Source organism: Monodon monoceros, unplaced genomic scaffold (genome assembly GCF_005190385.1).
Source record: "Monodon monoceros isolate NGI ecotype Baffin Bay Population unplaced genomic scaffold, NGI_Narwhal_1 Super_Scaffold_19, whole genome shotgun sequence".
Classification (NCBI taxonomy): domain Eukaryota; kingdom Metazoa; phylum Chordata; class Mammalia; order Artiodactyla; family Monodontidae; genus Monodon; species Monodon monoceros.
Window position 1 is genome coordinate 37,225,853 of NW_021703775.1, and position 27,082 is coordinate 37,252,934.

General features: G+C 34.4%; 1 protein-coding gene across 7 annotated transcripts in view; it reads left to right on the forward strand.

The window, feature by feature from the left end:
* Positions 1 to 27,082, forward strand: part of USP34 (ubiquitin specific peptidase 34) — a 231,592-nt gene that overhangs the window by 156,873 nt on the left and 47,637 nt on the right. For all 7 annotated transcript variants that reach the window (XM_029232068.1, XM_029232067.1, XM_029232073.1 and 4 more), the window contains 14 exons: positions 3,567 to 3,607; positions 3,747 to 3,871; positions 4,979 to 5,131; positions 6,116 to 6,220; positions 8,430 to 8,485; positions 8,583 to 8,703; positions 16,392 to 16,575; positions 17,015 to 17,175; positions 20,163 to 20,228; positions 21,778 to 21,924; positions 22,014 to 22,070; positions 22,163 to 22,240; positions 22,617 to 22,711; positions 24,259 to 24,431. In XM_029232068.1, the coding sequence (XP_029087901.1) occupies positions 3,567 to 3,607; positions 3,747 to 3,871; positions 4,979 to 5,131; positions 6,116 to 6,220; positions 8,430 to 8,485; positions 8,583 to 8,703; positions 16,392 to 16,575; positions 17,015 to 17,175; positions 20,163 to 20,228; positions 21,778 to 21,924; positions 22,014 to 22,070; positions 22,163 to 22,240; positions 22,617 to 22,711; positions 24,259 to 24,431 (1,562 nt within the window). The remainder of the gene's footprint in view (positions 1 to 3,566; positions 3,608 to 3,746; positions 3,872 to 4,978; positions 5,132 to 6,115; positions 6,221 to 8,429; positions 8,486 to 8,582; positions 8,704 to 16,391; positions 16,576 to 17,014; positions 17,176 to 20,162; positions 20,229 to 21,777; positions 21,925 to 22,013; positions 22,071 to 22,162; positions 22,241 to 22,616; positions 22,712 to 24,258; positions 24,432 to 27,082) is intronic.

Sequence of the window (27,082 nt, forward strand, 5' to 3'; positions counted from 1 at the left end):
AGCACGCATTTTCTGTGAGTGTCCCCAAGCACACGTTTATTTACATATCCTGAATCTTGTAAGAGTTCAGACATTATGATCACTTACTGATAAATAGTTTGATGTGTATCTCCTAAGTCCAAGGACAATTTCCTAACAACTATAGTAAGACACTCAAATTTAGAAAACTTAACATTGATATAATATTATCTAACATATAGTCCATACTCAAATTGTCCCATTAATATTTTTATAGCAATTTTTTTCCTCATCCAGGATCACGTACTGCATTTGGTAGTCATATTTCTTCCATTTCCTTTAATTGGGGATACTTTCTTAGCCTTTCTTTCATGATACAGACATTTCTGAGTATCACAAGCCAATTCTTTTATAAAGCCTTTTAATTTAGGTTTTCCTGATTGTTCCTCACAATCAGATTCAGACTATACATTTTAGCAGGAATACTCCATAAGTAACGTATCTTTCCCAGTACATCCCAGTGATATCAGTTTGTCCTATTATTAGCGATATTAATTTTGATCAGTTAATCTGGTTTCCTCCAGGTTTCTCTACAATGAAATTTCTGATTTTTCTAATTAAAAGTAACCTATGGGAAGATAATTTGCAACTGTTTAAATTTCCTGCTTCTCATAAAACTTATTCATTTACTTTTAGCATTCAGTGATGATTCTTGCCTGAATTAAATATTAGTATAATGTTTGCAAACTAGTGATTTTCTAACTCTTACCATTCATTTTATGTTTATTAGTTGACATTCTGTCGTGACGAAGAGCTTTCTCTTCATTTTATTTAGTTAGTATCAATTTGGATGTTTTTCATTCAGTGTAATTCATTACTATTACTATTCACTTTGCTCAAATTATACCTTAGTTGACATCTTCAAGTTTGTTCATGTGTCCTTTGGCTATGTCCCCATTATTTGGGTGGAGGGGAGGAGTACTCCCCCCCCACCCCCATCATTTTAAGATCTTCCGGGCTTTCAGTTTCCCTGCCTTAGTTGTTGAATCAGCATTTCTTTAAGAAACCCTAGTTCCTTTTGGTGGGGAACCTGCAAAATATAGTATCATTGCTCCTAGAGTTTCCTTGCTTCTAGGCCCTCAATAGATAAAGCTGGAAATATGTGTATAAGAATATAGTTTAAACGTGTAATATGATTTCATTTATTTGGGCTACATTGGAGACTTTTTTTTTAATGGTCAGAATTTTAATAATGTATAAATGATAGTTGCTAATACATGAGGACCTGTGTATGCCTCAAATAATCACATAAATTATGTTAAAGTGTGTAGAATTAATTTCCAAGTCCTGTATTCTGTAGGTGTTTATTTTGGGCTGAAGTTTGCCATTGTTAACTGATTTACAAAGCTAATATAAACACATTTCAAAGTGCTTAACGTTATTTATGGCTAATAGTTATCTGTTTTTAGATGCTTTTAAAAGTCACCTTCATAAGCAATGGTTGCATATAAGTAGCATGATTATTTTAAGATTATTTCTTGTTTAATGTATCTTTCTTTAGTGTCTGTCTCAGTTGAATTCACATTCATAACTCGATCAACATCTGCTCTACCCCACTGGACGTATAGTTCTATACGAACTATATCTGATTTTGCTCACCATTATATTATCAGTGCCAGGCACCTTACCTCATTATTTATAAAACTTATGAATGGATAATGTGGGGAAACAAAGAAAGTGCTATAACATGACCTTGGTTTGTATGATAAAATACATTTTATACGCCAAGTAACAGTGACTCTCCAGTTAAATAATTCTTAACTCTTCCTCCTTGTCCTCTAACACAGCAGTCCCCAACCTTTTTGGCACCAGGGACCGTTTTCATGGAAGACAATTTTTCTACAGACCGGTGTGTGGGGGGTGGTGGTTCAGGCGGTAATGTGAGCAGTGGGGAGCCCCACATGAAGCTTTGCTCACTCTCTGTTCACCTCCTGCTGTGCGGCCCAGTTCCTAACAGGATGCGGACTGGTATGGGTCCGTGGACTGGGGGTTGGGACCCCCATTCTAACACACATTCTATATACCTCACTATCCCACACGCCACAATATATTCATTAACAAGGCAGTTCAGTGACTGCTTTGGTCTGCTTTTATTTCTTTAGAATTAAGAAATGTTCACTTGACTCTTAACCTCACACAACGAAAAATATGCGAGTTTGATACCAGCTGCTGCTGTTCAAGCTGGTTCACTGCGACAGTTCTTATTTCTATTCTACCCGTTCCATTCTTAAAGATCTCATTACAGTCTTTGTAATGTGAGGGCCCCCTACCCCCCACCCCCAATCTTTGTGTTTTTTTGACTCCTGTTGCTGCACCATTGTCTTTTCATAAGCCTCCACCTTCAGTTTATATGGTCCTGGGAGGTTTGTATCAATTAAGATAGCTAAAATGAACTTTTTGCCTGTTATCAAAATCTTCTAATGCTACATATTTAAAAGGTAGATTGGGAGGTTGCTCTTGGTAAAGTTAAATATATGAAACCAATGTGATAAAAGTTAAACATGAAATATGGCCAAATACTAGATTTATAAGTTTTAACTTTTTAGTACCTTTTACTTTAAATCAATAATATGGATGAGTCTTGCTCTTTCAGATTTTCATAGGTGTTTTGTTAATTATAACAAAGTAGGTATCTAGAGATCAGTGCTTTTTTTAAAAAAACAGTTTATTTGTAAGGTGAATACTAAATCCCTATATGCTGGTTTTATTAAAATGAAAGTTTTTAATGTTTAGTTTTCTTTAAATTGAGGTAATACATTTTCCATTGAAGTTACTACAAGTATCAAGGGGAAAAAATAGAGGTGAAGTAATATAGAATTAAATTAGTTATTTTTCTCGACTTTTCAATAATTTACTTTTAACCATTCCTGATGAAAATTGACATTAACAATACAAAAGGAAGGGCATTTTATGTCATTGTATGGTTTTTTTTTCTTTTTGTGAGTCGTATCTTTCTATTAGAGTAGAATATAATGTCGTTTCAGACGCTATAACATTTAGAGCCAGAAAGAATATTTCATATGCCACAGATTAAGATTAAACTCACATTTCTAATAGTACGTGCTGACTGTTTTACTCAGCTAGCTCCTAGAATATATTTATGTCCTAACTTTTTTGTTTTATATTCATCTTATCTCCCCTGATAGGCTGTAAACTCCAGGAGGCCAAGGACTACTGCATAAGGGTGTTTTTTTTTTTAGGAGTCTGAAGTTTAGACTCTAAACCATTATAACCTTTCTCTTTGTAAGCCACGTCACTTTAGTAACCAAATCTTTAAGCACTTTTTGAGAGTTCACTTAAGTCAATATGGGATTCACTCACATTTTGTTTATTAAATTGAAACACTCATTTAATGTTTGCTATAATAAGATTTTGCCAGTGATTCTTTAAATTAAAAATGAAGACCATAGGAAAATAAATTAGCAGCTTTCATAAAATCTAATCTTTTGGGGGGCAGGGAAAGTTAAAGGATATGTAGTAAGAAATTGAGTTATTTTTAGTTCGTTGCTGAATTTAATTACTGCTGGTGGTGTGTTTTTACTTTGCAGAGTTTTGAAAGCTCAGTCTGATCACAGGTCTAGACATGAAGGTAAGGGTTCCACAAAGTTAATTTTTAATAAAGATTTGGATGACTGGTTATATCTATATATAATATCTTTAATAATGAACATTTTGTTTTCATCATGCACAAGCCTTTATAGTAATTTTTTTTTCCAATTTTTCTGTAGTTTCACATTATTCAATGTGGCTCTTGGTGAGTTGGGCTCATTGCTGTTCTTTAGTGAAATCTAGCCTTGCTGACAGTGATCATTTACAAGACTGGCTAAAAAAATTGACTCTCCTTATTCCTGAGGTAAGCTAAAGGTTGAAGATTAGTACTACTCTTCATATTTTTTCTTATTAGCGTCGATGATAAAAAGAGCTAATGGAAACAAATGAACATGATTCCATAAATATATCCTGTTGCCTGGAAGGTACTTAATAATCCTTTAAGATCTAGAGTGTTTTGAGCTATGTACACTTAAGTGTGAACATTAAATATTTTGTAGCATTCATATTTGTCTTTTTCTGCAGTATTTGTTAACAGTGATTCTTTTGTTTTGGGTTTTTTTAATTGTTTTTTTTCCTGAGGGTTGAGAAGGATTTCAGCATTTATTTATTTATTTATTATTATTATTATTATTGTAATTTACATTTTAGAGAAGTTTCTTTTACTTTTTCTATTTGAGTGTATCCTTAGATGCAAGAGAGACAATATATTTCCTTTTGATTTCAGTGTTGACACTGAAGTCAGTATAATTTTCACCAATCGTATCTTGATGTTACTCACACCATATTCCTGAATGAAATAGTATAAACACACTAATACACTTAGCCACGATATTCATATCTTTTTTAGAGAACATTTTCTAATATTATTAGCTTTGTATTGAATGCATATGTATTCTTGTTCTGGCCATGTCCCAGGTAACTGTTGTGACACTTGGACAAGATTCTAAAATCTGTAAAATGTTTTGGGTTAAGTACTTTCCAAGTTGCTTCTAGTTCTGAAAATACTGGGTTGGCCAAAAAGTTTGTTCAGGTTTTTCCATAGCATCTTACAGAAAAACTCAGACGAACTTTTTGGCCAACCCAATATTTTTCCTGTTAATTAATCATGTAAATAAATTATTATAAATATCCTTTTCTCAATCCTTTTTGTATTTGTCTGTTCTTGTATTTACTTGGTTTGCTTTTATGACCATATTGGGAATTTCTGAAATGTTTTTATATATTACCGTGTACTTTGGGGTACTTCATTTGATCATGTATTATTTAGATGCATGAGTATGTGATCAGGACATTGTGTTTTAAAACATGTTACTAAAGAAGCCATCTAATGTTATTCCTGCCAACATATTAACCTTAAGATTAACTTCTTAATACTAACTCAGACTATCTTTGGAACTTTTTCATTTAGACTGCAGTCCGTCATGAATCTTGCAATGGTCTTTATAAGTTATCTCTGTCAGGGCTGGATGGAGGAGACTCAATCAATCGCTCTTTTCTGCTACTGGCTGCTTCAACATTGCTGAAATTTCTTCCAGATGCTCAAGCACTCAAACCTATCAGGGTAAGATTTTACTGTGTTCAGGAGCAATTTCTATTTCTGCCATTTCATTTGCCCCAAGTTTATCGTCGTATTGTCCTTGCAAGTAATTTTGAGTACCTGTTTACTATCTGTAGTTTTCACCAGGAGGATGGTAGTTATATGTAATAGTTCCTAAAGTGGCAGCATTGTGACATATTGTGTCCATGTTACACCTAGGGATAGATCCTGTGTCCTTGGGTTCAGCTGTGTGGGATCTCTCATGGATATTGTTTTGGAAATAACATTTGTCCTTACTAGGTTCTGAGCCTTGTGTTAATAAGTTGAATGATAGAAACATCATAAATGTAGCTTTCTTCTTATTCAGTCACAGTTGTTTTATTTTTATCTTTATGATACTCAGAATTTTCAGTTTTCTTCCTTGTTCCCATGTATACACTAACACTAGCCTTATAAAAGCCTTCTACCCCATAATAAATACAGGGCCCATTAATAAGTAAATTTTACTAATCCCAGAAATATGATGCATTGTAGGATTTACGTTTTTCTTCTCCATATTTACCGTCTGTCATTGACTATGTAAGAAATGTAATGTGTTCTTTATTTTTCAGCTTTCAAAACTATAATAGACCATTGTATGTGGGTAGATTTATATATACTCATTTTCTGTAGGTTTCTTTTGTTTCCACATTTTCATTGAATTTTTAGTTGGCACTACATTATTTAGTATTATACATTATTCATATCTTTTCCAAGTAGGTTATAAGGAATTTCAGAGTACTGTTTTTTTGAAAGTTCTCTTATTATTCCCTTACATACATAGTTGTTCTAATTTTACAGACACTAGGAATATTCTCTCCATTTTGGGGGGTTAAATTTTGAAAACTGTTTAGTTTGTAGGGATTTAATTTTTTTTTTATAAAGCTTGTAGTTTTTAAAATGTATTATAATTTTAAGTTATTTTCCCCTTTAAAACTATTTTCACAAGTTTAAATTTTTTTTTAATAGATAGATGATTATGAAGAAGAACCAATGTTAAAACCTGGATGTAAAGAATATTTTTGGTTGTTGTGCAAATTAGTTGACAACATACATATAAAGGATGCTAGTCAGGTATGTTCAGAAAGTTACACATTAACTTGTTAATAGAGATGTATTATGCACTTGTATGTTCATGAATTTATAGGTCGTTATCATTAAGGACATTTTTATCAATCTGTAATGAGTTGAAAATGTCATAATTTTTCTACTCTGTTCGTACCTTTTTGTTCTCTAATTTCTTTCTTCTTTTTACTCTGATCTTAGTTGAAATGTCTTCATTTGGTACTTACAAGTAGTTTCCTATGTCTTGTAAGATTTGTGGATATAAAATCTTATTTGGAATGTGAAATTTAGACTTTAAATATACAGCTTTCTGTAGTAGCAAGTGGATTCTGAGAATGTAAAATAAAGTTGCAATTCAAATAGAAATTACTTTAAGCTAAAGAAACACTGTCAGTTTGCTGATCTACTAATTTTCTTATATGAGACTAAAATACTTCAAAGAAATACTTAAAACAAGTTTATTTCAAAGACAAACTTGCCACATAAAAACTTTTATTTTTTCTTTTTATAAATTTAGTAAGCTAAAATACATCTAATTGATCTCAGAAAAATGAGAAATGCTTGAAAAAGATACATTTAAATATTTAGGAAACGTTTTCTGTCATTTTTTTTTTCATGTATTTCCATCAAAGTCCAGTATATACACTTTATATTTTAAGAATCCTATCGTGTTTGAACGTCCTACTTTTAAGGAACAGTTTACATCTGAATTCTTATTTTACTTTTCATTTAAGAAATAATTATAAAAATTAATATTGAGCATGTTTTAATTTTTTCTTCCAGTTTTATTGAGTTATAATTGGCATACAGCACTGTGTAAGTTTAAGGTATATAGCATAATGACTTGACTTACACATATCATGAAATGATTACCACAATAAGTATAGTGAACATCATCTCATTGATATAAAATTAAAGAAACGGAAAAAAAATATTTTTTCCTCGTGATGGGTACTTTACTCTCTCAACAACTTTTTTTTTAAATTAATTAATTTATTTATTAATTTATGTTTTGGCTGCGTTGGGTCTTCGTTGCTGCACATGAGCTTTCTCTGGTTGTGGCGAGCTGGGGCTACTCTTTGTTGTGGTGCGCGGGCTTCTCATTGTTGTGGCTTCTCTTGTTGCGGAGCACAGGCTCTAGGCTCCCGGGCTTCAGTAGTTGTGGCTTGCGGGCTCTAGAGCACAGGCTCAATAGTTGTGGCACACAGGCTTAGTTGCTCCATAGCATGTGAGATCTTCCCGGACCAGGGCGGGAACCCATGTCCCCTGCATTGACAGGTGGATTCTTAACCACTGTTCCACCAGGGAAGTCCTCAGTAACTTTTATATATATGTATGTGTAAACATACAGCAGTGTTAATTACATTTATCATGTTGTGCATTACCTCCTTAGTACTTATGTATCTTATATCTTTTGACTACCAATTCCAGTCCTCCCTCCCCCCCCGAACATGTCTTAATGTATTTGACTTTATCCATAAAATGTTGATTCCAGATAGACATTGATTTTTTTTTAAACCTGTGGTTGCCTATTTAAAGTATGAATCTAATATTCTTGCTTGCTAGTCAAAGTAATTTTGCTACTTAGTGATCTGAATTTCTTTGAGAATCCTTTTTTTTTTTTTTGGCCACACCATGTGGCTTGTAGGATGTTAGTTCCCCCACCAGGGATTGAGCCTGCACCCTTGGCGGTGAAAGCATGGAATCCTAACCACCACTGGACCGCCAGGAAATTCCCTGGAATCCTCTTAAATTAAGTTCTGTTTTATAAAATCTGTTTTAATTTTGTTGCTCAGTTATAATGAGAAAGCTCTCTGAAATGAACTGTGCATTTAAGTTTATTTCTAAAAGTAGTATTAGAAACAAAACTTGGTGAATTGTATGATTTGTTAATTACATCTCAGTAAAATTGTTAAAGAAAAAATAAGTCAAACCTAGTGTCTTCTCGTTAAATTACCGTGACTCATAATTTATTACCAATATTTCATTGATTCTTTTTTGAAGGACTATCAGTGATGTGTTTATAAGTATAATTTTATTGACATCATGTATAAGTAAAGAATAGTTATATATTATTTATAATTTAATTGGCATGTTAATGAATTCGGAGAACCAAATTCTTGTTACTTAAAAGGAAAGGATTTTTTGTTTTAATAGTATCTGAAATAGTGAACATAAAAATCTGTGTTTGAATTTTGTATTTTCTCTTTGTATTAAGACAACACTCCTCGACCTGGATGCTTTGGCACGACATTTAGCTGACTGTATTCGAAGGTAAAATTTGATGTGAAATTGACAGTTATATTGCTGAGAAAAGATAAAGAACATAATTTTATGAACTGTCTTGTTTTGCTTGTATTCTTTTTTGTAGCAGGGAGATCCTTGATCATCAGGATGGTAATATAGAAGATGATGGGCTTACAGGACTCCTAAGGCTTGCAACAAGTGTTATTAAACACAAACCACCCTTTAAATTTTCAAGGGAAGGACAGGTTGGTAGTAAGACATCCAAGTATTTATATGAAATAAGATTGAACTTTTTTATATTGTTTCCTTGTATGTGGATATGTTAAATTTCCTTAAACATGCAAAAATGAAGTTTACCAGAACTTTATTACTGGCAGGAACAGTGAACTTTGAATAAGATGAATCCTAGAAATATGAATCTTAGTCTTGTTTTTAGAATGCAGAACAAGTTTTAATTACTATGACTGTATATAGAGAGGCAGTCTCTGCTTAATTGTAGATTTTTATAGAATTGAATATTTTGAATTAGTAACTTAACACAATGGAATTAATAAGTAGTCATTTTAGAGTACTTACTGGTTTCATTTCTTAAAGACCCATTTGATATAAAATCTATAATTGACTATTTTATAACACCTAATAACTCTATACCAACAAATGTCTAATTTCTCTTTAGATTACATTATTTACTGTCATTGGCACTTCTGTCATTGCCTTCATTAAGGGAAGTTAGTTACGGTTTGGAGGATTGTTTTCTTGAGGTTACTGATTGTGTTAGGAAACACAGGAATAATGAAAAGAATGGTAGATTGTCCCCATGAGCATAGGCTCAGGGATTCTTAAGATAAACTTAAGGTGACAGTCTTATCTGTCTTAAATCTGTGCTACTACCCTTATTTCACAAAGCCCTGTTCTGTGGGTTTTCTCCTGGATCTTTTAAAATTTTTCTATTACACTCACTGGGAATAACTTGATTTATTTATAGTCTTGCTGGTTGAAGTCTTACGTTATATAAACCAATATGTAACTTTTATTCCAAAATATAAATGTATTAATTGATATTTCTGATAACATATCATTGTAAAGCAAAAGTCATTTTAAAGAAAGAAAAAAATTTTTAGGTACTGCTGACAAAAATATTCCTATATATTTTAATTTCATGTGATATTTTGGTAATGGCCTTCCAGGACTTTCTATGGCTATATTAAATACATAGGTATATAATTTATATTATGTAAATACTATTCTGTGATTTGTGTTATTCATTAAAAATGAATCCATCAAAAAAGAGAAAATACATTAAAAAGTTGAATACATAAAGAGAGAAATAATTTAATCTTTATTGACATTTATGTTGTTGGTAGCTGTAAAAAAAAAAACTGCAGGGAACATCTTTGTATACCTGTTCCATTGTATACTCATATAAATTCTTAAGAGTAAATTTGATTCATTTTAATCAGAATACATCAATTTACAAAAGGCTCTATCAGTTTATACTCCCAGCCACACTGTGTAAGAATGCCACTTTCTCAGACATCCCTACATTCCTTACATGACAAGTCTTTGCCACTCTCACTATTTTAGTTTGATTTCCTTGGTTATTGTTGAAGATGAGTGTCTTTTCATTTATGTATCGTCCACTTGTATTAACTTGCAATTTTCTGTTCATAATCTGCATGTATTCTTTTGTCATTTTTCTTACTTATTTTTGAAAGTTCTTTATTTTGAAAATATCAACTCTTTTCCTGTCACATATGTGCAGGAAATATTTCCAAAAGTTTTTTCTTCATTATTCGTATTTTTTTTAAGACCCTGTTTTTTTTCCTTCTCTCTTTTGTTTATTGATTTATACAACTGATATCTTAGGCAAAATTTTTGAGCCCTTGTGAGGTAGATACTGTCATTAGACGCCATTTTGACAGATGATGAAACTAAGGCATAGACAGGTTAAACAACTTGCTTCACTGAGGACACTCAAGACTCTTTACTTGACCAAGCTTCTAACCACTAAGCAATACTGTCTGCAGGTGTTAAAACCTTAAATACACTGTTCTGTAATATGCTTTTTTCACCTACCTTATAGATTCTCCATATCAGTATATATAGAGTTAATTCATTCTTCGTAACAACTGCATAATATTCTTTTTCTGGAAAGATGTGATATATCTAACTAGCTTCCTAATGTTGAGCATTACCTTACACTACTATAAGTGATGTTGCAGGGAAAATGTTTATACATCCATCATTTAGGAAATCTGTAGGAAAAAATTCTAGAAATAGAAGCTGGTTTACGAGGTATGTACCTTTGTGATTTTGGTCAGAATAACCATGATGCTCTCTGTGGAGGCTGAACTGATTTATGGTCCCACCTACAATGTCTGTGAGCCAAGTGCCAATTTTCCCACATTCCTACCAACCCAGTGTATTATCAAATTTAATTTCTGCTAGTCTGATAAGTGGAAACCATTCTCTTAGTTTTATTTTTCATTTTTTTGTAAGTATGAGTAAGGTTGAGCTTCTTTTCATGTGTTTGAAAGCCATTTATTTGTATTATGTTTTCTCTGACCTGCTCAAATCCTGTCCTCATTTTCCTTTCATGTATATACATGGTCCTTTTCTTGATAATTTGTAGAATTTTTGTATGGAGGAAATTGGCATATGTACTTGGATTTATTTCTGGACTTTCTTTTTCACTCTACAGATCTATTCATTCACCAATACCATATCCTAACTAAGTAGATTCACAGTTTTTAGTTAATATCTTGTAGAGATGGTCCATCTTCATTATTACTCCTTTTCAGAATTGTCCCGGTTGTTTATTTTTCCACACAAACTTTAGAATCAGTGTGTCTCATTCTTTCAAAAATTAAAATTCGGATACTTTTTAATTTGGGGTTGTGTTAAATTTATGGATTGATATAGAAAAATTGACATTATATTAAATTGCCTATACAAGAACAGGATTTGTCTTCTTATTTATAGAAGACCAGTGTTGTGTTTTTCAATTTAATGTTTTCATTTAGAATTTGAATTTTAGGAATTTTTAAATAACGTTGTTCCTAGGGATTTTCTTTGTTAGGTATCATAAATGCACTCTTTTATTTTGTTTTCTGATGAGTTGTTTATGTGGAGTAAGGATTTTTGTGTGTGAATTTGTTGCAGGCCACCTTAAGTTCACTTACTGTTTGTAGAATTTTTTTCTCAGTTGTCTTTGTGTTTATCTTCAGTATTGTCTTTGATTTTTCATTTGTTTTTAGTTTATTGTCTTCGAGTAATTTTTTTACTCCTTCATTTTTAAGTCTTAACTCTCTCTGTTCTTTCACCTAATTTTGTCTAGAACCTCCAGAACAGTGTTAAATAATAGTTGTTTTTATTGTTTACTAATAGTTGTTTATTGAGAAGGTTTTAATGTTTGTGTAGTCAAAACTTTAGTTTCCCATTGTGTTTTTGGTGAGATCAGAAACCTTTAGAAGCTTTTTTGCAGGAGAGGTATGTGGTCTGAATTAACATTTTCAAAGCTTTACTCATGTTCTAGGGGGAGATCTAGACTACAGGTAGAGAACTAGGAAGGCAAGTGTGAGGGTTAGGGGTCCAGTTAAGAAGTTTTGCCAGAGGGATGATGATGAAAAGTGGTTGGACTTAGGATATTTATTGAAGATAGAGTTCACAAGACTTAAATTTTGAGAAGATTATGAGGTGGGAGAGAGAGAAACTAATCAAGAATGACTTCTCAATTTTAAGCCTGAGAAACTAAGTGAATGATAATGCCATTTACTAAGAAAGGGAAAATTTAGGATAGATAAGATTGGGGGGATGGGGTATCAAAATCAGTAGTTCTATTTTGGACATGTTAAATTTGAAATGTCAATTCAGTATCCAAGTGCAGGTGCTTAAGGTAGTTGGTGTTGGTGTATTATTAAGAAGTCGTCCTTATCGCCAAGATACTAAAAATACCTGTGCTACTGTAATATTTTACTTTATTAATTTTAAAAAATTTCATCTAGAATTTATCGAGGAGTAACTGTTTTCCGTAAAGAGACTTATAGTAAATATTTTAGGCTTGCCAGGCCACATACAGTCTCCCTCACCACCACCATCACCACCGCTACTGCTGCTGCTGCTTCCTCTCCTTCCTTGCCTCTGCTTCCTCTTTCCTCTTCTTCCTCCCTTCTACTCCCTCTTCCCTTCTTCTAATTCCCCTTTAAGAGTATAAACCCCACTCTTATTTCTACTACCTTGTATAGTACCTAGCAAATATATGTTGAACAAATGGATGATTAAGACTCAGTCCTGATTCTTAAGAACTGACAATCTAATGGTTCATTTGTTCAGCAGGTAATTATTGAGAAGTCTGCCTTATGCAAAATTCGTATGTACCTTCACAAATAATATCATGATATTTGTAATTCATGGTAAAAAATAAGAGCCATTAAAGGGATACGATCAGAGGTATGGAAGATCAGATAGCATTGATGGGATTAGGAAAGTCTTTGAGGAAGATAAAGCTTTTGTAACCAGGATAAAGTCCTTAAGTAGAAAAGTAAGGGAAACATTTAAGTCACAAAAGGAATATGAATGAAAAATCAGTCCTAGGAAACCACTGAGTATGTGCAGGTTATTGAATGATAAGTTCAGTTTGGCTTGAGCTTGAGGAAATATAGAGGAGGTAATTTGGGGAAACTAGGTGGCCATCTGTTGTGGTCACAGGAGGGTTTGTTTGTTTGTTTGTTTTGTTTTGTTTTTTTTGCGGTACGGGCCTCTCACTGTTGTGGCCTCTCCCGTTGCGGAGTACAGGCTCCAGACACACAGGCTCAGCGGCCATGGCTCACGGGCCTAGTCACTCCGCGGCATGTGGGATCTTCCCGGACCAGGGCATGAACCCGTGTCCCCTGCATCGGCAGGTGGACTCTCAACCACTGCGCCACCAAGGAAGCCCCAGGAGGTTATTTTTATATGCACAGTAAAATAAAAGTATTATTTTTATAATTTAAAAGGGGGGCCTTTCAAGTTTTTGATCAAATAATGTCAGAAATATGCTTTAACAGAATAAATCTAGTAATAGATTGAGAGGCAGCATACTTTTTCAAACTTTTTTTGAAGTGGTCTTCAAACATTTATTGCTCACATATTCTTTAAAGAATTTTGGAAAACCTAGGTGTCCTGTCAACAGATTTTTTAATTTTAAGAAATTTCTAGATTTTTTTCAAGTTTAAGTATTTTTTTAAATTGAAGTTGATGTAGAATATATAAGTTACAGGTGAACATCATAGTGATTCACAATTTTTAAAAGTTATACTCCATTTAGAAAAGAAGAGAAAAGAAAAAAAAACATTAAAATTTATTTGCTTTGGTTGAGAACAATGAGTCCAGAAAGATCTTTAAAATATAGCACTTACAGAAAAAAATAAATACATAAAAGTTATACTCCATTTATAGTCATTATAAAATATTGGCTACAATTCCTGCATTGTACAGTTTATCCTAGCTTCCAGAGTATTGTTGAAATTGATAAAAATAGTTATTTCCTGTGACTACATGATGTTGTCTTAAATTTCTTCCATATTTAATTATCATTACATTACATGTATTTGGACATGGGCAATCAAAGCAATGTAAATAGACTTTGAATTTTGCCAAGTAAGTATGAAACATTAAAAATGAAATTTTATTGAAATTATGCATTAACAAGAAGCGTATGTGGCTTTTAAAATTAATTCATATAGTTGTAGATGGATATTCCTTATTAAGCTAGAATGACCATGTATTCATTCTCTTCCTACTTTATATTTCTGTAGATAGAAGTTGTGAGAAACATTGTTTTACAGTGAGAAACCACAGTGAGAAACCGTGTTTACATACTGTTTACAGTAGGAATGTTCTGTTTTAACAGCGTTATTTAACTCTTTGAATTTCTTCTGAATTACATGTCAAAGATCACACTATCATCAGAAATTATTTTTAATATTCTCTCAGGTATCAGTTTGAGGTTCTTCTTTCTGTGAAGTATACTAAAATGGCTGTACCATTATTTATCAAATGGATATGTTAATATATATGTTACTCTTTCACTTAAGGACACTTGCTTTCCTGCTGAACTCAGAGTGAGGAAAATAAAAATATTGTTCATTTCAGCAAGCTTTTACCAATCCTAATGTTTCAATAAAATATTTTTATCACAGGCTTTAAATATATTTTGTCAAAACTTTGGAGCTATGGTTATTTAGCTCATTCAGTTTTCTAGATCTAAACTGATTAGCAAAGATAGTTCATTGTTAAACTAGTTATTTGCTAATTCTATTTCTGTTTGAGTGAGTGACTTTATTTTCCAGTTCATGTAAATATGTTACTCTGTGTCTCCAAGACAGTCATCTCACCTCTGAATTATAGAATAGACAAGATGTAATCTTACTGTCAGTCTGTCAACTATATAAAATAAGCCTCTATTCACCTTCAGTATTTCTTAGCCAAACGTACCTTTCTTTGCCAAGTCAGGAACTATGCACTGTACTTTCTTTGACAGTAGTGAGATGGAGGAGGTGAGGTCATTAATGGGAAAATATTCTGAATTGTCCTTCATTTGGTACCTGTGTCAGAGATTCCCTAGACCACTCCCAGATTCACTGATTCACTGGAAGGACTCAAAGACTCAGCGTGTAATTGTATCCATGACAAAGTTTTATTACAGCAAAATAATAGAAAATGAAATCAGCAAAAGAAAAAGCATGGGGCCAAGTGTGGTGAAATGAGGTACGCCCTTCTGAGAGTCCCCTCTCAGTGGGGTTACATAGGTCGTGCTTAATTCCCCCAGCAATGAGTGTGACAACATGTGTGAGGTGTTGTCTACCAGGGATGCTCTCTTCAGCCTAGGAGTCCAGGGATTTTATCAGGGGGTGGGTCATGTAGGCACATAGTACCTGCATAACTGACCACAGTCAATGAAATTCCAGACTCCCAGATAGAAAGCAGGTATTCTGCATAAACGAAATACAGATTGGTACAGTGAGCCACTTTTATCACTTACGGAAAGTTTTATAACAGAGGAGGGAACTGTTGACCATTCAGGTGTTCAGGTGACAGCCAGGAGCCAACTTTACAATGTAGCCTTTCTAAGGATAGCAGAGTCTCGGTCTTAACAATATTACCTCTTTTCTATACAGTACCCCAGGAGGTTCTATACCCCAGAACGATGTACCTTTGTACTACTTGCAGTTGAGATGGGTGAGGGAGATAACTTTCTTTGGAATAGTAGCAAAGGACCAATTAAAGAACAAGTGGGAAATGTGGCCCTTTCTCAGGCAGATTAAATTTAGGGAAAAGTATATCTAGAATGGTAAAGCTTTGCATCTCAGTTTGAACTTCACTGGTATTGAAGTTAAGAGCTTGGTGTTTTAAATCCTTAGTATAACACCTGCCAAATCTGACTCCAGGCAAGATGCTTAACCTTTTTTGTTTGTTTTGTTTTGAGGCCTTTGAATAGTATCTGGCACTTCTAAGTGCTCATTATGGGTACATTGCTGCTTTGGCTGCTACTGCTATTTTAATTATTAGAGTGAAGTAAGGAGAAACTTAAGTAAATGCAGAGGCATTCAAGATAGAGAGTAATGAGTCCTGAACTAACACGTTTGGTCACTGAATGGAGTGGAAAATAATAGCATTGTAGATGTGACTCTAAGAATGAGCTATAAGGTATCAAGAGGGAGAGAAGAGTGAAGGTGAAGCTCCTCCTCCCATTCCATTTTCCCTAAGAGAAATGAACATTGGGAATACTTTCAGATGATGGTATATGATGCTCCTTTAAGTTTTTAAACAGTCTTTTAATAAATTGTAGATTTTCATATAGTCCATTTAATTCTATGTAACTTATTAATTTTATTTGGAATATAGTTAATTTCCAAGTTTAGATAATATACTTGGTCTTTCTTTTTTTTTCCAGGAATTTTTAAGAGATATCTTCAATCTCCTGTTTTTGTTGCCTAGTCTAAAAGATAGACAACAGCCAAAGTGCAAATCACATTCTTCGAGAGCTGCTGCTTATGATTTGTTAGTGGAGATGGTAAAGGGATCTGTCGAAAACTACAGATTAATACATAACTGGGTTATGGCACAACACATGCAGTGTGAGCATTCTTCTTTTCCTTTAACCTTTCTAAATTTCGTTTGTAGAAATGAGATTTTGGAGGGCATGATTTAAAGAAAGAATTCCCCATTCATACATTTTAACGTTATAAACTGTTGTTGCTGGGACATACTGAAGTTAAAAAGTAAACAGTTTTTGGGGAAAAAACAGTTGTGATGGACTTTTTAGAGATATGTGAAATACTTTGGCATTTTGGGGTTAAATAATTTAGTGCCAAGTAAAGACAAGTTTTGGCAGTCCTTTGAATATTTAGGAATAAATTAGTTTTACTATGTGTTCTTACCAATTTTTAAAATTACCATGTTTTATGTATATGAACTAAATAAGTAATAGATGTAGTGGCTGTTAATGAAAGCAGAATATATTATGTTTAATAGTTTGTTTGGGGGGGCATCCTTTCCTCCCTCTTTTTTCAGCAGCTCATGCACCTTATAAATGGGACTACTGGCCTCATGAAGATGTCCGTGCTGAGTGTAGATTTGTTGGCCTGACTAACCTTGGAGCTACTTGTTACTTGGCTTCTACTATTCAGCAACTTTACATGATACCCGAGGCAAGACAGGCTGTCTTCACTGCTAAGGTACAGTTTTCCTTACTTTAAAACTTAAAACTATAGAGACTTCCCTGGTGGTGCAGTGGTTAAGAATCCGACTGCCAATGCAGGGGACACGGGTTCGATCCCTGGTCCAGGAAGATCCCACATGCCGCGGAGCAACTAAGCCTGTGCACCGCAACTTCTGAGTGTGTGCTCTGGAGCCCGTGAGCCACAACTACTGAGCCCGCACGCCACAACTACTGAAGCCCAAGTGCTCTAGGGCCTGCATGCCGCAACTACTGAGCCCGCGCGCTGCAGCTACTAAAGCCTGCGTGCCTAGAGCCCATGCTCCGCAACAAGAGAAGCCACCGCACTGAGAAGCCTGCACACTGCAATGAAGAGTAGTCCCCACTCGCTGCAACTAGAGAAAGCACGCGTGCAGCAGTGAAGACCCAACACAGCCAAAAAAAAAAAATTAAAACTATAAAACAAAATTTTAAAAATTTGTTGATAAATCTTGATTCAATTTAGTAAAATATTGTTTGAGAAAATAATTTGAGTTAAAATTGACAAACTTTGGGCGTCCCTGGTGGTGCAGTGGTTAAGAATCCACCTGCCATTGCAAGGGACACGAGTTCGAGCCCTGGTCCGGGAAGATCCTACATGCCGCAGAGCGACTAAGCCCTTGCGCCACAAATACTGAGCCTGCGCTCTAGGGCCCGTTTGCCACAACTACTGAAGCTCACACGCCTAGAGCCCATGCTCCGCCACAGGAGAAGTCACTGCAATTAGAAGCCCGCGGACCAAAACAAAGAGTAGCTCCCACTCGCTGCAACTAGAGAAAGCCCACGCACAGCAGCAAAGACCCAATGCAGTTAAAAATAAATTTCAATTGATTACTCCAAACACTGTAGTATAATTTCTTTAATTATCAAAGGAAAACACAGTTGTAGAATATACACACTCAGTGTATCAAATGAACACGATATTTTCGGTAAAAATAAATGCAAATTTTAATTATATAGAAAATAAGCAAAGCCTAAAATAAAGTAGGAAATTAGTACCAGAATCACTGAACTTATGTATCCTAAAGTAAATTTGTGGCCTAGTATATTTGAGTAGGCTTTGCTTATGTTATTTTTGTTAACTTGTGCATTGTAGTTTTCATTTTTTGTTTACCATGGGCTATCTTTTAGTTTGCCTTCTGCACTGCTTTTACAATTTTTTGGCAGCCTTTTTTTTAAAAAATAAATTTATTTTATTTATTTATTTTTGGCTGCATTGGGTCTTCGTTGCTGCATGCAGGCTTTCTCTAGTTGCAGTGAGCCGGGGCTACTCTTCGTTGCGGTGCATGGGCTTCTCATTGCAGTGGCTTCTCTTGTTGCAGGGCACAGGCTGTAGGCGCACGGGCTTCAGTAGTTGTGGCTCGCGGGCTCTAGAGCACAGGCTCAGTAGTTGTGGCACACAGATTTAGTTGCTCGGCGGCATATGGGATCTTCCCAGACCAGGGCTCGAACCCGTGTCCCCTGCATTGGCAGGCGGATTCTTAACCACTGTGCCACCAGGGAAGCCCTGGCAGACTTTCTTTGTGCTTGCACTTGGGTTTTTATTTTCTTCCATCATGTCATCTGGATGTCCTTGCATTTTTTTCCCCCCTTACAAAGTATTGCAATTCTTTATTTATCTTCAGTGAATCCTTACTACGTTTAAGTTATGCTTCAGGGTCTCTAAAGCATACTCAGTATACTCAAGTGGGTTTGTTTTTTGGCTTTAGTTAAATTGATATTTTTAAGTTGATCATCTAACTGACTATTAGAAATAGTTGAATAATTGATTTCATTTAGCATGTGGAAATTTTTGTGACTAAATTTGGTTGCCCCCATCTGTATAATTTTATAGAACTACTTATCAAAGAAGCATGTATTCAGTGATTTTCTTTTTTAGGTGGTGACTTGACCACAATTTGTAGTTTCTCTTCCTTATATTTAATGATTATCTTTTAGCCATTAGCACTGTCAGGAATTAATGTGTAGCAACAGAAAAAACAATCAGATGTGCTAACTGTGAATGAGTCTCAGAAATGATATTTTTGGTTAAAAACTAAATTTAGACTTGTCTCTACATAAGGAATTCTTACAGAATAGAATTATTTTCTTTTCTGATTTTTCACAGAGAGATTAAAGAAACTACATGTATTTTACTTGTGGTAGAATATACACAATGTAAAATTTATCCTATTAACCATGTATAAGTGTACAGTTCTGCGGTATTAAGTATACTCAGATTGCAACCATCACCACCATCAATCTCCAGAATTTTTTCACCTCCTCCAGGTGAAACTGTACCCATTAGATACTTTACTCCCCATTCTCCCTTCACCCATACCCCTTGCAGCCATTATTCTACTTCCTGTGTCTATGAATTTGACTACTCAAGGTACCTCATATAAGTGGAATGATACAATATTAGCCCCTTTGTGACTGGCTTATTTCACTTAGCATAATGTCTTCAAGATTCATCCACTTCTTCAAAATTTGAATCTCAATTAATGTCCTTGAATATTTAGAGGACTTTAAAAGATCTTGGCCAGTAGTACCCTGCAGTGTTAAGGATCTGCTGCTCTAGAAAAAAATAAAGATATGACTAGATGAGGGTGAGATGTCATTTGTTAATATAATATACTCTTTAATGTGTGGATTTATTTGTGGAAAAGGTGTTTTCTGTTCTTGCAAAATCGCCAACTTGTAAATGCTTCTGTTCAGCATTGAACCAAAAAGTCCTGATCTGGAAAGCAGTTTTAAGATCTCTTTATTCAGTTTCCTTACATAATAGTGATAGCCATATTTGTATAATGAACAAAGTACTCCAATTTTTAAAATGCTAAAATTGTTAACGAAAAAATACTGTGCTTTTCCTACATATGGCTAAAAGAATGAAAACAGTGTTAAGCACATTGTAATACTTTCTTTTCTAGAATGTCTAATTTACCATTATCAATATGTCTTAATGGAAAGTTTTTTCTTAATTTACAGTATTCCGAAGATATGAAGCACAAGACCACTCTCCTGGAGCTTCAAAAAATGTTTACATATTTAATGGTATGTTTGAGAATTGGGTATGGAAAACTAATTAGATATACCCATTGACCAAAGGTGAAAACGTTAATTGGAGTTCATTTGTATTGGCCTGTCCTGACCATATACTCTTATTTTTCCAATTGACTTCGTCAGTTGCTGATGCTCTTTGTCATAGTGAATTTTAACTGTCATATTTCAGTCATCTACATTTTGTTAATTTATCCTTTGAAGAATTTCTTGTATCTGATCCATTTTTCATCAGAAGGTCACACCTCCCCCCTTAGTCTTAGGGTTTTCCAACTGATTTTTCTTTGTCCTTCTTAATTTCCACCCCCAAAACTATAAAAGTAATTAATCTTTAAAAAATAACAAATCTTATTATTACTCCCCTAGTTAAAACTCTTTATTATGAAAAGAATAGTATTCAGGTTCAGTCAGGATGGCACACATCCCCTGTGATTCTGCCCCTTCCCTTCAACCTCCTTTCTTATCCCTTCCCACATCCAGCCTCACCCTGTAGTAACTGTAAGCCTTTTGAAGCCCATCACCCTTTTGCTTCATCGCTTGTGCAGTTATTTATGCTGCTTCTACTGCCTGTGGCACTCTTCCAATAGTACTCTTCTCCATTTTCTTCCATTTCTCATCCTTCAGGAATCAACTTGGTTTTTTTGAGAAAGTCTGTCCTCTAAGAGACCAAAAATTCCACAGAGTATCTCCATGTCACCATAATTCTGTTGTACCAGCACTTGTATTGAATGTTACTTATCTCACCTATTAGAATTTGGAGGACAAAGATCTTACCATATTTTTTTCAAACCATGTATTTCAGCTTATGAGACTTAATAAATGAGATTTTTTTTTTTTTTTTTTTGCGGTACGCGGGCCTCTCACTGTTATGGCCTCTCCCGTTGCGGAGCACAGGCTCCAGATGCGCAGGCTCAGCGGCCATGGCTCACGGGCCCAGCCGCTCCGCGGCATGTGGGATCTTCCCGGACCAGGGCACGAACCCGTGTCCCCTGCATCGGCAGGCGGACTCTGAACCACTGCGCCACCAGGGAAGCCCATAAATGAGATTTTTAACAAAATAAAAAGGTTTGTTAGTTATCCCTTGATTCCACTTATAATCTCCTTTTAACAGAGTTGGAGCATGCTATTTGAACTGGCAAAGCACTTTTACTGCTATTTTAAACTACTACTAAACCAAGGTTCAGTTGATAGGAGAACTTATGCACCCTGCAAAGGCTTTGTATTTTATGCTTCACAATACAAACCTCCATCCTTTGAATCCCAAATTTCTTCCTAGAAATTCCTAGGCTTAAAAAATAAAAATTTCTTAACTTACGGTCATTTAACCATCTTCTGGCACCGAGACTATTAAACTGAAAAGGCAATGAGAATCAAACAGAAATGAAATAGAAGAGAACATTTCCATAATTTCTTTGTAGATTTACTACCTGTTTCTTTGTTGTTCATTCAATAACCTTGTGATAATTTTTATTTTTATTTGAGGTCTAGATTTATTTGATTGTTTTATAATCCTCCTCCTCACCACCTGCCTTTTCTTTCATAGGAGAGTGAATGCAAAGCATATAATCCTAGACCCTTTTGTAAAACATACACCATGGATAAGCAGCCTCTGAACACTGGGGAGCAGAAAGATATGACTGAGTTTTTTACTGATCTGATTACTAAAATTGAAGAAATGTCTCCAGAACTGGTTAGTACCAGAACACTCAAGTTTCTTGGAAATTTTTACAGATTTGCTTAATTTTAAATTACTAACTTTCGTTTATATTTCTTTTAAAGAAAAATACTGTCAAAAGTTTGTTTGGAGGTGTAATTACAAACAATGTTGTATCCTTGGTAAGTATTCTCCCTATTCTTTGCTTTTTGGAAATCTTAATGTATATTTTAGCTTATTATAATTTACCAATTTTTGGCTATTGATTGACTAGGATTGTGAACATGTTAGTCAGACAGCTGAAGAGTTTTACACCGTGAGGTGCCAGGTGGCTGATATGAAGAACATTTATGTGAGTAATGTTGTATATATTTTTAATTTTTTTTTCTGCTTTTAACTATTTGTGTATAGCAGGCTTATGTTTGTTACCTTAGGAGAAAATTAACTTTCACATTTTCACCTATTTTCTTCTTGTGATGCTACTCAAATAAAAATTAAAGGTAGATCACAAAGCTGATTTTTCCCAATCAAAATTTAAATACTTGAGTTTTTTTTAAATGTAGTAAGATTCAGAGCACCTTGTCAATATTTTTACTAAATTTAAGTGTTCGCTTTTTTAAAAAAATGTTTTCCTCTGTGCATTCTGCCCAAATTGTAATTAATGCTTTTTGTATTTTTGCATGCTGTAAACAATAATGTGAAACTCTTAAGTGTGGTTTTATACACAGGAATCTCTTGATGAAGTTACTATTAAAGATACTTTAGAAGGTGACAACATGTATACTTGTTCTCATTGCGGGAAGAAAGTACGAGCTGAAAAAAGGTATGCTTTTTGAAACGTAATTTTCGTCATCTTGATAAATCATCAAATAGAAGTAAAACACAAACTTAGGATAAATTAATGTTAAACTTTTATGAAAATTATGTGATTAAGCTTATGGTCAGCTGCTTGGAACTCACTCTTATGCAGCAATTTTTCATTCAGTTATGCAAGTAAACTTTCAGGCACTCTTAAATCTTTTCAGATTTTTTTTTTCCTTTTTATTAAGCAAATACTTACCAAGGTCTATATGATTGCTTAGCTCTCTGCCGTGCACTCAGTGGGGCATGATAAAGAGTCTACTCATGAACTGAAGACCTCTGAATCTGTAAAGTGAGAGATTTTTTTTCTTAAGAGCCAGCCATAAGATGCTTGGTTTAGGACAGAGTAGTTGGTTGGGTAAAGATGTTTCAGTCCTACCGATGAACATTGAAATTAGATTAAAAGAGCATCTTATGTAGTTCGTTGCTAGGAACTACAAAGGCAAAGAAGTAGTCTGGTTAGATTCAGGTCATCTCTTCAGATCTGTTTATATCTTAATGCATGGTTTCACTGCCCTCCACAAGTCCTTTAGTGATTCTTAGCTGTCAGAGTAAAGTTCCTACTCTAACATTACACACAAGGCCCTTCATATCTTGACTTCTTTATACTTTGTAACCTCATCATTTACCAGTCTCCCAAATAAACAATAATCATGAATTTTTAGACTTCTTATTCCATCTGCTTGTGACATCTTTCCCTTACCTTCCTCAACTCCCTAAATTTCCTATTTAAAAGAGAAACTAAGCTCTTGCTTTAAACAAATTTTGTTATAAATCCTATATACACTGAAGAATTATTCCCTGAAATTCATATTTTTCATAAATCCAAGTTTTTAAGTATATTTTGTTTAAACTGAAAAAAAGTTTTTTTAAACCTGAACTAGCAGTAAGTCATACCATATGATTTAGGTAATCAATTAGGTAATGTTATTGTTGTGGCTGTAATATGAGGCAACACTCGTTGAACGCTGTTTGCCAGGCAGCATTCTAAAAGTAGTAGGGAGTAGGTACCTTAACTTCCATTTACAAATCAGGAATTAAGCTCTGAGAGGTTAAGTAACTTTTTTAGGGTCATATATCTAGTAAATGATACAGTCAGGCTTTGCAATTCTGCTGTACAAAAATAAATGCTTATTTAAGGTGGAAAAGAAAACTCTGAACCAAAAACCTCCTTGCCTTTGAAATATGATGTGACTCCTTTTTATGCTTCCGTAGCACCTTTCATAGCTTCATCATGGCATATACCATAGTCCCCTGTAGGTTTTTCATTTGTTTTTCTCTCTAGACACAGGAAAGTCCTTTCAGAATGGAAAAAGTCATGTAAGAGGGGGATAGATAGATAGATAGATAGGTTGATTGATTGATAGATTTAATAAGAGCATGATTTAGAGTACTATTTATTATTTACTCTGAATTGAATATTGAAATAAGTGTAGTGTAAATGTAATTGATAATAGCTAGAGTACTTCTGAAAGATAATTTTTAACAAATTTTGTTCTTGTCTTTCAGAGCATGTTTTAAGAAATTGCCTCGGATTCTGAGTTTCAATACTATGAGGTATACATTTAACATGGTCACAATGATGAAAGAGAAAGTGAACACACATTTTTCCTTCCCATTACGTTTGGATATGACACCCTATACAGAAGATTTTCTTATGCGAAAGAGTGACAGGAAAGAAGGTAATGGAAAATCTTTCTCTTGCCTATGTTTATTGTAAGTCTTCATGACAAGATAGTCATATTTATAAAGTTGTAATCAACTACACATTTAACAAAATCAAACTGAATCTTATAAAGGAGAATATTTTTAAAGACAATATGGCATATTCAGTCAGTTGGCCCATAAACGTTTTGTATCTACTAGGAGTGTGTTCTAGGCACCTTTCCAAGTGAATGAGATAAACATGGTTCCTGCCCTTGAAGAACTTAAGTCTATTGGGCATGGCATATATTAAACAAGGAATTATAAACATGAAGTGTTGTCAAATAGTGAATGTATCACAGATTGAGGGGAATCAGGGAGGGCTTTCAGGAGAAGGTGACATTTAAGCAGAGCCTGAGTAAGAGCTAGAGTGAGAGGAGTGGAGAAACTCTGGTGGGGGGCAGGGGGCTGATTAGGGGGTTGATGAGATAGGCAAAAGGGTGGCAGCCAGATCAGTTTTTTTGTAAGCCATGTTAATAATTTTGATCTTTATTTCAATGTGAAACCATTGGAAAATTTTAAGCAGGGAACTGAGATAACCAGGTGGGATCTTGGAAAAGGTTATTCTGACTATGACAATAGAAATGGATTAGAGGATGATAAAAGGAGTGTGGGGAGGCTGTTATGGTAAACCACAGTAATAGTAGCACAGATGAGAAAGCATACCAACCAGTAGGGTTGGAGAGAAGCACATGGCGATAGAGTTAGTAGAACTTGATGATTGAATGAATAAGTGAATCGAACAAAGTTATTGAACATCTATCCACTATTTAATTTTCTATTATAGTAATAGGAATATAGTGACAACAGAGAACAAGGTCTCTGCCCCTATGAAGCTTACAGTTTAGTCAGTCTACTACTAGAGGAAGGAGGAGAAGTCAAGAAAGGTTTCTGGCTTGATCAGTTAGGTGAATAGTGGGATCAGTATTTCAGGATCTCAAGAAGGAGGGAGTGTGGTCAGAAGTATTGAATACTAAATAAAGAAAAGGAACAGTTCCAGTGAGACCATGAGGGAAAATTATCTAACATGTTGAAGATCTCTGGTTATCAGACCAATTTAATTTGGGTGTTGCAGTAGGAAGGTGGATTGCAGCGAATTTAAAATGGCACTTGGTTGGTAAGTAGTTACCTCCAAGTTGCTATTATTACGTCCATAAGACCAGTGATTTTCGAACATCTGTGTGTATGTCCCAAGGACCATGATGAGGAATGGAAATAGGTGAGAGGAGAGAAGAAAGCAGAATAGGGCCAGCTCATACCTTTTCCATTCTTCTTTAGCCAAGAGAAGTTCCATTTTACATAAGAGTCCTGGCAATGTTTTGTTTGTATAGAAAGTTATGCTGATGTAAATTTTTAAGATTTGAAGAGCCACCATATTATAAGATATAAGAAAGAGAACCATATTTTAATCTTTATACTGCATTGCCGGGCACTTAATGAGCATCCAGTAAATGTTTTACTCTCACTAAATGGGAGCTGAGAGGTATAAACAATGAGTGTGGGCTACTCTTTCAAGAGAAGAACATATCTTTCTTTGAAGAGAGAGGATGGTGACTGTGGCTGTGAGGTAATACAGGGTTAAGGGAGGGGACTTTAAAGTTAGAATTGCAGTATATTTAGAAGTTACAGGAAATGAGGCAGAAGAGGTAAGTTTGAAAATAGAGACAAGGTTAAGAAGTTGGCATTGTATATATACATCCTACTTTTTAGAACATTTTCAAACCATTTGTAAAATTATAGCAAGACTGCGTAGTAACTGCTTCACTGTATTTTTCATAATGTCTCCATGTGTGGAAATAGCAAAAATTTATGCCAAGATAAAGGAATTTATTAAGCCACAAGTGATGCCTTCAGCGTCAGATTCTAGTACATCCAAACTCCTCAGTCACTGCTCTGACACTCAGCCATTTCCTCCTCTTCACCTAATTGTTGCTTCAATTTTCAGGTTAGACTGTGCACTCAGGTTAACCAAATCTGCTCTCACTTATTTGCTTCTGATTATACCTTTCCTTTTGTGATGATGGAAATACAGATCGTAAATCATACGTCTTCTGGAGTTTTTTCTTAATATCTCTTGTAATAACTTTTCAAATTGAAATCTCTGTGGGTGGGAAGTATATGTTTTGTTTATTTTGTTTCTGTCTACATAAAGCTCCTAATACACAGTGTTTTCTATTAACTGGGAAAACAGTTGGAAGCATGCTTCCAGTACAATGCTCCATTTTCCTTAGCATGAGACTAACAGGCATAAATATGTTAATACTTTTCAGATCTTGCGTTTGCCTGCTCCTAATAAAGGTAATACAAAATGCTTCATTCAGATTTATCTATTTCAAAAGGAAGAGCCAGATTAAGCAAAAAGAATATATTCTACATTTACATATTACATGGAGATTGTCCCTAGTTATGCACTGACACATGGTTGTTTTTCCAGTGATTTGTATAAATGCTCCTTAAAATTGTAGGCTATGAATGGTGAATGACTAGCATATAGGATTGTTTTGTACCTATTTGAATATATAAAGTATCTGTGCCTATTTCTGTGCATAAAGTTTAGTATATAAAGTGATTCTAAGATGTCACTGTGTGCAGTTTTCAAAATTATTGCCATTATTTTATGTAAATCATT